The sequence below is a fragment of the Heterodontus francisci genome, chromosome 13, assembly GCF_036365525.1.
Source record: "Heterodontus francisci isolate sHetFra1 chromosome 13, sHetFra1.hap1, whole genome shotgun sequence".
Lineage (NCBI taxonomy): Eukaryota > Metazoa > Chordata > Chondrichthyes > Heterodontiformes > Heterodontidae > Heterodontus > Heterodontus francisci.
In genome coordinates, this window is record NC_090383.1 from 104,339,314 (window position 1) to 104,353,014 (window position 13,701).

Here is a 13,701-nt window from a genome sequence, read left to right on the forward strand (position 1 = left end):
CCTGCTATCAATGAAGTGGACTCCACAGAGAAGCTATGTAAAGTAATAAGATCGAAATCTGCAAACGTTTATAAACTACGTACTTGTATCTGATGCTGCTTAATATGTTAAGTGGGTTCATCAGTTGATAAGTAAATAAATGAAAATTAACTAATAGATGAGAATATACACTCAACACCAGTTCTATTTTCAGATCTTGAAGATAATCAAATTGAAGCATTTGAAGGTAACTGCATTTTCAAACTTCTCTTATTTGCAGAAAACTATAATCAATACACACTGGGATTTTTATATAGTGCAAATCAGTTAACCACAAATACTCTTGTATAATGCTTTTTCCTGTTGATATATAGAGGTTGACAGTGCAACAACAATCAAGAGACGTAATAAGTCTGATAAAAGAAAAAGTGAAGACCTGGATTTTGCCAAATTTGTTACAGGTACAAAATTACTTCTGGAATTTATTAGCATTCTAAATATTAACCTAGTCTACGTTGCAGAACACTTGTATTTTTAGGGTTATTCTAAGGTTGGAAGAACATTTCTGGGGTTTTTTTTTATAATCGCCTCAATAGTTTCCTTTTTCCTGAAATACAAATTATGTTTTCACTAATGAATGTTTTTCAGACTGGAGGAAGGTTTGCAGTAGAGTTCCCCATTGGTCGGTGTTAAGACCCTTGCTGTTCCTGATATATATTAATGACTTAGACCTTGGTGTACAGGGCACATTTGCAGATGATACGAAACTTGGAAACATTGTGTACTGCGAGGATAGTGTAGAAATTTAAAGGGATATAGACAGGTTGGTGGAATGAGCAGACACAAAGTGGCAGATGAAATTTAATGCAGTGAAGTGATTCATTTTGGTAGGAAGAACGTGGAGAAACAATATGAACTAAAGGGTGCATGAGCAGAGAGACCTGGTGTATATGTGCATAAATCATTGAAGGTGGCAGGATAGATTGAGAGAGTGGTTAATAAAGCGTACGCTATCCTGGGCTTTAATAGGGACAGAGTACAAAAGCAAGGAAGTTATGTTAAACTTGTATAGAACACTAGTCAGCCTCAACTGGCATATTGTGTCCAGTTCTGGATGCCATGCTTTAAGGAAGATGTGAAAGTTCACAAGAATGGTTCCAGGGATGAGGAACTTCAGTTACATGGATAGATTGGAGAAGTTGGGACTATTTTCTTTGGAGAAGAGAAAATTGAAAGGAGATTTGATAAAGGTATTCAAAATCAAGAGGGGTCTGGACAGGGTAGATAGGGAAAAACTTTCCCCACTGGTGGAGGGCACAGAATTAAGATAATTGGCAAAAGGAGCAATAGCAACGTGAGAAAAAAACTCATGTAACGAGTGGTTAGGATCTGGAATGTACTGTCTGAGAGTGTGATGGTGGCGGGTTCAATCGAGGCATTCAAAGAGGAATTGAATCGCTATCTGAAAAGGAAGAACGTGCAAGTCTATGGGGAGAAGGCTGAGGAGCGGCACTAGTTAAACTGCTCTTTCGGAGACTCAGCAGAAGACATGACAGGCCAAATGGGCTCCTTCTGTGCTGTAACAATTCTGTGACACTGTGACTAGTGCCAGGATATAATTATTTATTCATGTGCCCTGACAGTGACTGTTGGCATGTTATATGACTGTGTAGAGGCATCAGGAGTCACTGGATGGCAATCTGAATTGTGAATCATGGCTGCTTATAGTTCCCTAATTGAGCTATACTGATGAGCTAAGTCACCCAACTAGCCTGAAATCTACATTCATAGCTTTGTCACTTCTAGTTTTGGCTTTTCCAAACTTCTCCTTGCCAGCTTCCTATGCTCCATCGTATATGAACTTTATCAACTGGTATTAAACTCCTGTAGCTGCATCTTTACACTTGCATCTCACTTCCCTATTTTTGTTTTTACCAACTCCATTGCTCCCCTTACAGCACATTGATTCAAGATCTTGATCACCTTTTAAAAATCATCCCAAGCCTTCACCGCACATTTTTATACTCTCCTAGTTCTGCATGGCAGTACGTACCACTCATCCTCCCATTCAATTATCCATTGGAGTCTTCAGCTGTCTGCACCTTACCATTTGGAACTCTCCCCATCATCCCCCACCTTAAAGCCTGTCACCTCCTTTAATTGTTCTGCTGCTTGAAAGTCTTATGTTAACCACAACTTGCTGAATTTACCATATGATTTGACAGTGAGCTTGACAAGAAGATCTCAGATTTTTTTTAGTTAGTGACTAATTTGTTGATCTACTGAGAGAGACACTTAAAAGTTGAGCTCTGTACTCCCAGGTTAGGATCGGGTGGTGGAATTAAAAGATCAATCCTGCTACTCTGACTGCTAGGCAATCTCTGCTGGAAGAATAGGGTTAGCAGCTGTAATAGCCAATGGTTGCGTATCTGCCTGACACTCAACACTTAACGTAAAATTGTATTTTGGGTAACATGCCTAAATTACTGCCATCTATAGAATCATACATCATCATGAGTCATAATCTTCAGGAGAGGTTAGGGCAACAAAATGTCTTGCAATAATGCTTAGAACAGTCACAATTTTAATAGTGGCATGTCTGGTTTTTGTGTCCAGTATTTGAAAGAAAATTATAACCATATTGGGCTTCTCCATTTGTAAATTGTTTTAGAATCCTATAGTAGATCAAGTGGGAGAAGTGGTGACTTTTGTGAAGTGACAAGTAATCCAAAGCTTGCAGATTTTATTTTTGTGTTGATCTAGTATTTCTCATCTCAGTTCCATGCAGTGTAAATAAATTTAAGTAATTTGAGAGTCATGAGTTTTAGATACATATGGATTTTGCTTTTTTTGTACATCTCTGAAGCTAAAGATAGCATTTGTCAAGTGATTACTTACAAATATCCTGAAATGTATGAACTGTTGCAGGAAAGAAACAGAAAAAAGGTTTTAAGGATGATGCTGACATGTTTGCTGCAGCAGAAGAGGTGAGTAGTATACCATCCTTTTTAAAACTTTAAGGTAACAACAGTTCTCCTACACTTGACTGTAGTTCAAGCAATTTATGCATGTGTAAATTGCTCCACTAGTTGGAATCGGCAATCTTCCAAGAAGCATGAATATTACTCAATTATTTAGAACTCTGAAGAAAGTCAAACTGCAGTTAAATCAAAATATGTAAAGTGAAGGAATAACTGGTACCATTTAATGCAGCATGGATGAAAACATTTTGTTTTTTGCAGTAGCTTCAACTAAATTTATTTTTGCCTTTTTTTACAGTTTGGTTATCTACTAGATGAAAATGCAGGATCAAAGTTTGATAACATTGGCATAAATGCAATGGCAAACAAAGATAAAGCAAGTAAGTAACTGCTATCTGTATAAAGAGAAAAAGCTAAATGCTTTCTGACAAGTACACAAAAATTGTATTCATTTTTGAAATCTACTTCAGTATAACCTTGAAAAAAAATTTGTATGTGAAAATCAGATTCCATCCTTTTTGATTTTAATTATTTTGTCAAGATCTGTCATTGGCTAGATACTAGCCAGGTAGATTTATCTATTGTAGATGCTTTCCCATTTGAAAATTTCATGGTGGTTCACTGTTGAGTATCAAGCATATGTCATTTCCCTAGGTATGAAGCAGCTACAGTGGGAATCTGATCGTGATGCTTGGATCAGAGGCAAAGATACGCAAACATTACGTAAGCAGAAGAAGAAATTCAAGGCCATGAAACTGAAAAACAAACAGAAAAGATTTTTAAACAAGAATGTTTACTAAATCAGTTGTATAAAACATTGTTCCTTATCTCTTACCCAAGTCAAACTTTTATATATTTAGACTTTGTACTTACATATTTACTGGTTATGGCTGTTGGACCAGGTTTCCTGATCCTGTTCTCTGATTCCATAAACTCCCGCCCACTCATTGGATTTATAATAAACTGAAAAGTGTGAAAAAATTTATTTTGAATCAATTATACATTTTTATATTTTTGATCTTTAAATCACCCAACATCAGGAAAAATCCCTCACTGCAGTGTCCTCTCTGTCCTTAAAACAGTTTTTTAAAAAAAAGCACTTCATCCTTTATCAAAAGTGTAACATGAAAGTGGAATGAGATGGTAATATGACTGGTGTGCAGAAGACACCAGTTCCTCAATTATTCAAATGGTGGTACACAATTACAAAAGTTGACATCTAAAAATTTCTAGATATTAAAAACATTTAGTTCACACCACAACTAAGTCACATTTGGACAAACATCTTTTGACGCTATCTTGGTTATGTTTGACTCTCCATGGATACGTGCTATAGTACACTTGAATTTGAAGAGTTGTTTAGAAACTTTCAAAATATTTATAGTTTTACAGCATATGCTCTTTCTAACCTGGTCCGAACAAATAGGACAGTACTCACCTTCCAAAATCGAGGGAAACCTTCTGTTTATTGTGTGTCTGAATTCTGGAAAAAAATACAAATGTCAGCTACACTTTGCTTTAAACTGCACAGAGATAAAATACTGTACAAATAGTCACCTGCGAGCAAAAGCGTTTTAATTTTCCTGTGGAAAACCTTCCTTGTTTAGGGGACGCATAAAGCAAAAATGTCAGCTCAATGTTAATTTTTCACAGTGCAGATTCTGAAAACACTGTCAGGTGGCACAACACAAAGAAGCAATTTGTACAAAATAATTTGAAATAACATGCCTTCCATCTATTCAAATAACTCCAGTTAAGCTTACCAAATGCATTAATTGTCATGTTTTAGATTTGTACTTTTCTGCTAAAATCTCAAGCTGTTCAAGTATTAACTGAACAAAAGTGAGTTAGTCCTGCTTCAGTGGTTAAACTATGAAGGAAGATGTTGCAATGCTCGGTTAGGTGAATGCAGCAGTCATACTTACCTTGACTGGAATTCATCCGATGAAACAGCCAGTATGCTCCTACTACACCTGCAACTTCCAGGAATAAAACTCCCTTAAAGAGTTTTCTTGCTAATGGTTCCATAGTTTTAGGTGTCATTCTTAAAGAAAAACAGGGGAAGTCCATAAATATCATTTTTATACCTTGTAAACGAAGACTTGCATTTATATAGTGCCTTTCACAACCTTGAGACACCCCCAAATGCTTTACAGCCAATGAAGTACTTTTGAAATATAGCCACTGTTTTAAAGTAGGAAATACAGTGGCCAACTTGCTCACAGCAATGTGAAAAGGACCAGATAATTTGTTTTTATGTTGATCAGAGGATAAATATTGACCAGGACACTGGGAACAGCTCTTCTTTGAATTAGTGGCATGGGATCTCTGTTTCATGTCTCATCTGAAAGGCAGCACTCCCTCATAGGCCTTGATTTTTGTGCTCAGGTCTTGGAGTAGTATTAAAACCCATAAACTTCTGACTTCGGTGAAACTAAACCACAAATTAAAATAAACTATTCCAAAGATAGCAATTTTTAATAGTCAGTGATTAATTATGTACTCTTTACAAGGTACAAGGAAATGCAGATTTTTATTTTAAAATCAGTCATTTGCAATGGATCTTTTCCCTAATAGTGATACAGTATGATAATTCATATTGACTGTGGCTGGTGCTCTGGTATAGCACTGTGCCACAAAGTAGTAGAGTTGGGTTCTTCGTTACTTAATGATCTTGGATGTGACAGTCATTTCCCACAGTGAGGTTGAGAGAAAACATAAGCAAGTTAGGTTGAATCTGTGCAGATATCAAAAGCAACACTTGACAGTCAAAACAGTGAACTAGAACACAGAAAACAAGACGTCACAAAATACACACGAGGATACCCATTCTGCCCATCCAACAGAACTTGCAATTCTCTCAATCTGTTCAATTTCTTAAAGATGATTCCAGCTCTTTTTGTCTACTATATAAACCCACAATGAAATTCTGGATGTAGTACTCCAACCTGTTCAAGCCACACATGTTTCTCACCTCAGGATGCAGGTCCTGGATGATGAATTCACTTGAAAAGCCTCCCCTTGACCCCAGTTTCTCCTCAACCCACAAGCAATTTTCTTAATTTTAATAGTTACTGTCTTTGCTGTGGGAAAGTGGGAAACTGTCCACTTTGGCAGGAAGAATAAAAAAGCAGCAAATTATCTAAATGGTGAGAGATTGCAGAGCTCTGAGAAGCAGAGGGATCTGGTGTCCTTGTGCATGAATCGCAAAAGGTTAGTCTGCAGGTTCAACAAGTAATTAGGAGAGCTAATAGAATGTTATTGTTTATTGCAAGAGGAATCGAATACAAAAGTAGGGAGGTTATGTTTCAGTTATACAGAACCTTGGTGAGACCACATCTGGAGTACTATGTACAGTACTGGTCTCCTTATTTAAGGAAGGATGTAAATGCGTTGGAAGCAATTCAGAAAAGGTTTACTAGACTAATACCTGGAATGGGCAGACTTTGAGGAAAGGTTGCACAGGCTGGGCTTGTATCTGCTGGAGTTCAGAAGAGTAAGAGGCGACTTGATTGAAAAATACAATATCCTGAGAGGTCTTGACAGGGTGGATGTGGAAAGGATGTTCTCCTTTGTGGGAAAATCTAGAACTAGGGGTCGCCTATTTAAGACCGAGATGAGAAAAGTTTTCTCTGAGGGTCGTGAGTCTTTGGAACTCTTCCTCAAAAGGCAGTGGAAGCAGAGTTTTTAAATATTTTTAAGGCAGAGGTAGATAAATTCTTAAGCAAGGGAGCGAAAGGGTGTCAGGGGGAGGTGGGATTAGAAAGTAGATGTACAAAGGGACCTGGGTGTTCTCGTTAATAGGTCACTGAAAGCTAACATGCAGGTGCAGCAAGCAATTAGGAAGACTAATGGTATGTTAGTCTTTATTGCAAGAGGATTTGAGTATAGGAGTAGTGAAGTCTTGCTTCAACCGCACCTGGAGTAGTGTGTGTTTTGGTCCCCTTAGGAAGGATATTATTGCCATAGAGGGAGTGCAATGAAGGTTCACCAGACTTGCTCGTGGGATGGCAGGACTGTCCTATGAAGAGAGATTGGGGAAACCGGGCCTGTATTCTCTAGAGTTTCGAAGAATGAGAGGTGATCCATTGAAACCTACAAAATACTTAAAGGGATAAACAGGGTAAATGCAGGCAAGATATTTCCTCTGGGTGAGGAGTCTAGAACCAGGGGACAATTTCAAAATAAGGGGGAAGCCACTTTGGACAGAGATAAGGAGAAATTTCTTTACTCAGAGGGTTGTGAATCTTTGGAATTCTCTACCCTAGAGAGCTGTGGAAGCCCAGTCATTGAGTATGTTTAAAGTAGAGATTGACAGATTTCTAAATACCAAGGACATAAAGGGATATAGGTAGTGTGGGAAAAAGGCATTGAAGTGGATGATCGGCCCTGATCATATTGGATGGCCTACTCCTGCTCCTATGTAGAGTTGAGGTTACAAACAAATACAACCATGATCTTATTGAATGGCGGAGCAGGCCCGTGGGGCTAAGTGGCCTATTCCTCCTCCCAATTCATATGTCCACTCTCTTCAAGTAGCTTGCTCAGGTTGAACCCAACAGTGTGTAAACAAGGTATCCTCTTCAACCCTGAGCTGAACTTCAAATTCCACATATGATCGATGCCAAAGCTAACCAATGTGGACTTCTGCAATACCATCCTCTCCAGTCTAATTACTGTTTAAATCTTGATCAATCACTTCTGGGCTCAACTAAAGTTCTCACAAGCCTCTTCAGCTAACCCCGCGCAGTGGTTAGCACCGCAGCCTCACAGCGGGTTCAGTTCTGGGTACTGCCTGTGCGGAGTTTGCAAGTTCTCCCAGTGACCGCGTGGTTTTCCGGCAGGTGCTCCGGTTTCTTCCCACAGCCAAAGACTTGCAGGTTGATGGGTAAATTGGCCATTATATATTACCCCTAGTGTAGGTAGGTGGTAGGAGAATGGTGTGGATGTGGTAGGGAATATGGGGTTAATGTAGGATTAGTATAAATGGGTGGTTGTTGGCCGGCACAGATACGGTGGGCCGAAGGGCCTGTTTCAGTGCTGTATCTCTAAATAAAAATTAAAAAAAAAATAAAATGAAGCTCCAACTTTATCATCCAAGACATCTTACAATCTGCTTTTCTGACTGCATTCTCTTGTGTGTTTTTACCCCCTTCTCAAGCACCAGTAACAAAGCTTTAAGCCTTCACAATCCTGTTCCATGGAATTTCCATCCTAAACTTGAATCCATATTTAACCTCGCCACTTTCAAGCTCACCCTCAAGAGCTATCTCTTTGACTATACTTTCAGTTACCATCCCTACCAGTTTTCCCCCCCACTCCTGCTTGGCATCTGGCATTTTTGATACATTAAAAATGGTGATTGTTGTAAATCTACAAATGCATACCATATAGTTGCAACAAAGAATGAACAGCAGGTAGACCTCAAAGCACAATTCCACAAGAACAAATTATCCCAATATCTGCAATCATATACAAGAAAAATGAAGACAATTTCACACATATGAACTGGGTTGTTACTGTATCTAATCTGATTATCTACTGCAATAGAGCAAGTAGAAATAACACTGATTGCCCAGACAACTATTCTCCAATAACCAGTTACTGAGTGAATAATGTCCCCCTGTATAACCAACTTCTCAACTCTCAATGGTCAGGCATTCCTCATCCCATAACCACAAAATGATAACACTTGTAACCAGTCAATAAACCCCAAGTGCCAAGCCCGTATCCACCTATAACCAGACACAAACAGTCAATTCATAGCCTGTACCCACCTGTAACTCAACACTGAACCTTCAGTATCCAGTCCATACTCAAGCAGTGAACTCTCAGTGCCTGGCCACTACCCAGAGACACTGAACCCTCAGTAACAAGCCTGTACCCAGAGACACTGAACCCCCAGTACCCGGCCTGTACCCAGAAACACTGAACCCTCAGTAACAAGCCTGTACCCAGAGACACTGAACCCCCAGTACCCGGCCTGTACCCAGAGACACTGAACCCTCAGTACCCGGCCTGTACCCAGAGACACTGAACCCTCAGTACCCGGCCTGTACCCAGAGACACTGAACCCTCAGTACCCGGCCTGTACCCAGAGACACTGAACCCTCAGTACCCGGCCTGTACCCAGAAACACTGAACCCTCAGTAACAAGCCTGTACCCAGAGACACTGAACCCCCAGTACCCGGCCTGTACCCAGAGACACTGAACCCTCAGTACCCGGCCTGTACCCAGAGACACTGAACCCTCAGTACCCGGCCTGTACCCAGAGACACTGAACCCTCAGCACCCGGCCTGTACCCAGAGACACTGAACCCTCAGTACCCGGCCTGTACCCAGAGACAGTGAACCCTCAGTACCCGGCCTGTACCCAGAGACAGTGAACCCTCAGTACCCGGCCTGTACCCAGAGACAGTGAACCCTCAGTACCCGGCCTGTACCCAGAGACACTGAACCCTCAGCACCCGGCCTGTACCCAGAGACACTGAACCCTCAGTACCCGGCCTGTACCTAGAGACACTGAACCCTCAGCACCCGGCCTGTACCCAGAGACACTGAACCCTCAGCACCCGGCCTGTACCCAGAGACACTGAACCCTCAGTACCCGGCCTGTACCTAGAGACACTGAACCCTCAGCACCCGGCCTGTACCCAGAGACACTGAACCCTCAGCACCCGGCCTGTACCCAGAGACACTGAACCCCCAGTACCCGGCCTGTACCCAGAGACACTGAACCCTCAGTACCCGGCCTGTACCCAGAGACAGTGAACCCTCAGTACCCGGCCTGTACCCAGAGACAGTGAACCCTCAGTACCCGGCCTGTACCCAGAGACAGTGAACCCTCAGTACCCGGCCTGTACCCAGAGACACTGAACCCTCAGCACCCGGCCTGTACCCAGAGACACTGAACCCTCAGTACCCGGCCTGTACCTAGAGACACTGAACCCTCAGCACCCGGCCTGTACCCAGAGACACTGAACCCTCAGCACCCGGCCTGTACCCAGAGACACTGAACCCTCAGTACCCGGCCTGTACCTAGAGACACTGAACCCTCAGCACCCGGCCTGTACCCAGAGACACTGAACCCTCAGCACCCGGCCTGTACCCAGAGACACTGAACCCTCAGTACCCAGCCGAAAACACTGCACCCGACTCCCAAAGACTGGAATGTTCCCTTACACCAGTGAGACCGAAATATCTATGCACCAACTCCCGGGCCCGGTCATTTTAACGATATGCAACAATTTACAAAACCTCACCTTCCCAGGTCATCGCCGCACTAAAGCTGAGCCTGAGTCTGCGCACTTCAGTCCCGAGGACTGTCCAGCCCCGTCGACGTGCGGGACACCGTACAGACAGGAACGCGTTTGCACCAGTTCCAGTTGCCTCTGCTGCAAAACCTGTTTCATAGCAGAGTCCTGTCAGATCTTTGTCCACTATATAAATGGTTTATATTTGGTCCTGGATTAGAGTTCAGGAAAAATCGCGAGTTAAATTAATGATCATTTTCATATATTCCAGTAATAAGATAGTGAGGTGTTAGCCATGGCTCAGTCGATAGCCTTTGAGTCCCAAGCTTCTAGGCTCACGTCCCACTCCAATGCAGTACTGAGGGAATGCCGCACTGCTGGAGGTGCTGTCTTTTGGATGAAATGTTATACCGAGGCCCCATCTGCCTGTTCAGGTGGATGTAAAAATCCCATGGCACTATTTCAAAGAAGAACAGGGGTGTTGTCCCTGGTGTCCTGGCCAATATTTATTCCTCAATCAACACCACAAAACAGCTCATCTGGATACTATCACATTGTTGTTTGTGGGAATTTGTTGTTCACAAATCCGCTGCTGCGTTTCCTACATTACAATACTTCAAAAGTGCTTCATTGACTGTAAAGCACTTTGAGGTGTCTTGTTATTGTGAAAAGCACTATAGAAATGTGTCTTTTTCTTGATCTTAGCAACGATGAAACACATTCGTCCTATCTTACTTCATCCACCCAGAAAGGCCCAACAGATCCCAAATGCAGCATCAAATATTTTCATCAACGTTTCCAGGATATTTGCCTTCTGTACTCTATCGGAGTCCATTGCATGTTTGAATCAATCTTTGTGATTAGACGAACATCCTGATATCAGTCCTAAAAATGCCTTTTACTAGTTTGAACTAGTGTACCTTTGATTTCAGATTTACCCTTTCCATTTACTATCTTATATCCTGTAACAGGTCAGAGGCTAGGAATCCTGCAGTGAGTAACTCACCTCCTGACTCCCCAAAGCCTGATGAAGGGTCACTGACCTGAAATGTTAACTCTGCTTCTCTCTCCACAGATGGTGCCAGACCTGCTGAGTATTTCCTCCATTTCTTGTTTTTATTCCCCAAAGCCTGGAGTGTGATGGAATACTCTCCACTTGCCTGGATGGGTGCAGCTCCAGCAACACTCAAGAAGCTTGACACCATCCAGGACAAAGCAGCCTGCTTGATTGTTTGTGGATTGGGTGTCAGTCACTCCCTCCACCACCAACGCACAGTGGTAGCAGTGTGTATCATCTACAAGATGCACTGCAGCAACGCACCAAGGTTCCTTAGACAGCACCTTCCAAACCCATGACCTCTACCACCCAGAAAGACATGGGCAAAAGATGCATGGGAACACCACCACCTGCAAGTTTCCTTGCAAGCCACACACCATCCTGACTTGGAACTATATCGCCGTTCATTCACTGGCGCTGAGTGAAAATCCTGGAACTCCCTTCCTAACAGCACTGTAGATGTACCTACCCCACATGGACTGCAGCGGTTCAAGAAGGCAGCTCACCACCACCTTCTCAAGGGCAATTAGGGATGGGCAACAAATGCTGGTCTAGCCAGCAACGCCCACATCCCATGAAGGAATAAAAATAAACATCACTTCTTGGACTCCTTATTTCCAAGCTAAAGGCAGCATCTCCCAAATCAAACAAAATTTGATAGTTGGCTGCCCTTATTCCCAGTTATCAGGTACAACACAATTTCCTGGTTAGCTGAATATTCCCCTTTAGTATAAAAAGTAATACAGTAACATAATCATGAAAAACTTCCTTACATCAACACATTTTCTATCTACAGACTATAATTCAGTTTTGAGATTAATGAAAAAAATAAAATGATCATATTTCATGGTGATGAATTATGTGTAAATATGTGTTAATGTGCTGCATTTACTGATTTTTTTTTAGTGTGACTGCGAGGGGGGGGTGGTGGTCAGCTTTAAGCGGAGTTTGGGGGCGGGGCTGATCAAACGTGGCGGTTGAAGATGGCGGAAGACACGTCGAGGTACCTGAGTGGGGATTATTATCCCCGCAAATTCGGGCCCAAGCCCGATGTGGTGCCCTCGGGGGTGACTGAGAGGAAGATTTCACCGTTCGGTATCGGCCTGGATAAGCCGGACATGGTGGCGGTGGACGTGGTGAATGTGAAGGAAGAGGAAGGTGAGAGGGAGCGGGGAGGCTGCTGGGCCACGGTAGGGAGGATGGGATGGGGGACCTTGCTGATAAAAACCCTCCCCTCCCCCAAATAAAGTGTTGGAGTGAATAGCTGTTTGTTTCTGTGCTGTAAAATTCTATGTAAAAAATAATTTCAAAAGTGTAATCTAATCTCGAGTTCAAATGGTTATAAATTCCGCGACCCCTGCCCTGTGATCACTAAATTGCCTTTCATCCCTATAATAATTCCTTTATACCCATTATTGCAGGTTATAATACTCACTTGGTTCTGCAGAACAACTGAAGGCCAAATTTGTAATGTATGACGAATGGTGATGGGCGGAATTGTTTGTTGCAACTTTGTTTCTACTCTTTGCATTTACTGGATTACATAATGCCTGTACTTGTGTGATCTAGAGGTGGGGGTGAAACAGGCTGAAATTCAATGTTGATTACCTGGATTTGTATGTGATTACCAAGTTTTTAGGTTGGTAGTTACAGTGGCTACTGTAAGGGAAGGTGAAGCCAGATGTAGAGGTTCCACATTTTCTATCAAGCTGGTCTTAACTTGTAATTTATTTACTTTTGTTACATCAAACCTATGGGGTCTATGCTCATTCAGTTGCATTCATGAATGGTGGGTATACAGGAGAAATTGTTATTCAACAACACCAAAACTTGCATTTATATAACACTTTTCATGTAAAATGTTCCAAATCATTTCACAGGAACAATTTTATCAAATATAACTCTAAGCCGCATAAGGTGATATTAGGACAGGTGACTAAAAGCTTGGTCAAAGACTTGGGTTTTAAGGACACTTTTAATGGAAGAGAGAGTTGGATAGGTTTAAGGAGGGAACTCCAGAATCTGGGGCGTGGGCAGCTGATGACACGGCCACCAATGTGGAGCGAAGAAAATTGGGGATATGCAAGATGCCCGAATTAGAGGAGCATGGAGATTTTGGAAGGTTGTTGGGCTGGAGAAGGGCTTATTCTGTATAATGTTTTCAGAGGTTTGTTTGCACAATTTAACTTGTCATTCTTGCTTTTTTTGGTATAATGCAATATTGCAAACTGGGATAAAGAGATTTATTTTGGTCTTGCCATTTCTCAGTTGCAGGTCAGTAAGCGAAAGCATATTATTGATCTGTGCCAACAGTAGCAATTGTTCTGGGTAGATTTTTAAAAAGTGAAAAAAGGCATACATTTTTATAAAACTTAAGATTTGATCAGGACCATTAAATGGTCTACTCCTGTTCCTATGTTGCTGTGACTT

General features: G+C 41.8%; 3 protein-coding genes across 9 annotated transcripts in view; 2 read left to right on the top strand and 1 right to left on the bottom strand.

Annotated features, from left to right (window-relative positions):
- The window catches only part of cebpz (CCAAT enhancer binding protein zeta), a 32,482-nt gene extending 28,071 nt beyond the window's left edge, over positions 1-4,411 (top strand). Inside the window, exons 13-17 of the mRNA XM_068045310.1 lie at positions 194-226; positions 354-440; positions 2,908-2,966; positions 3,259-3,340; positions 3,615-4,411. Coding sequence (XP_067901411.1) covers positions 194-226; positions 354-440; positions 2,908-2,966; positions 3,259-3,340; positions 3,615-3,760 — 407 coding nt within the window. The 3' untranslated portion in view covers positions 3,761-4,411. The remainder of the gene's footprint in view (positions 1-193; positions 227-353; positions 441-2,907; positions 2,967-3,258; positions 3,341-3,614) is intronic.
- LOC137376554 (protein CEBPZOS-like) lies at positions 3,163-10,324 on the bottom strand. 2 transcript variants are annotated; one of them, XM_068045314.1, is made up of 5 exons: positions 10,224-10,324; positions 4,886-5,004; positions 4,399-4,443; positions 3,834-3,923; positions 3,163-3,715 (listed from the first exon to the last, which is right to left on the bottom strand). In XM_068045314.1, exons 2-4 carry the CDS (start codon positions 5,001-5,003, stop codon positions 3,838-3,840), a joined length of 249 nt encoding a protein of 82 aa, XP_067901415.1. In that variant the 5' UTR covers position 5,004; positions 10,224-10,324; the 3' UTR covers positions 3,163-3,715; positions 3,834-3,837. The 2 variants fall into 2 exon arrangements, with proteins under 2 accessions (XP_067901415.1, XP_067901417.1); XM_068045316.1 differs by lacking the exon at positions 10,224-10,324 and adding an exon at positions 8,348-8,370.
- Positions 10,325-12,235: 1,911 nt separating this feature from the next.
- The window catches only part of slc30a6 (solute carrier family 30 member 6), a 153,560-nt gene continuing 152,094 nt past the window's right edge, over positions 12,236-13,701 (top strand). For all 6 annotated transcript variants that reach the window (XR_010976275.1, XM_068045317.1, XM_068045318.1 and 3 more), the window contains exon 1: positions 12,236-12,429. Coding sequence is in view for 5 of the 6 variants with exons in the window: in XM_068045317.1 (XP_067901418.1) it covers positions 12,255-12,429 (175 nt within the window). In the remaining variant the exon portion in view is untranslated. The remainder of the gene's footprint in view (positions 12,430-13,701) is intronic.

Bases quoted from the DNA above. Each gene is read 5' to 3' on its own strand.
- LOC137376554 (XM_068045314.1), bottom strand. From the start codon at position 5,003: ATGACACCTAAAACTATGGAACCATTAGCAAGAAAACTCTTTAAGGGA. The intron at 4,444-4,885 runs GTAAGTATGACT...ATTTTTTTCCAG, and splicing joins TCGGATGAATTCCAGTCAAG to AATTCAGACACACAATAAAC. The intron at 3,924-4,398 runs GTGAGTACTGTC...CACACTTTTCAG, and splicing joins GTTTCCCTCGATTTTGGAAG to TTTATTATAAATCCAATGAG.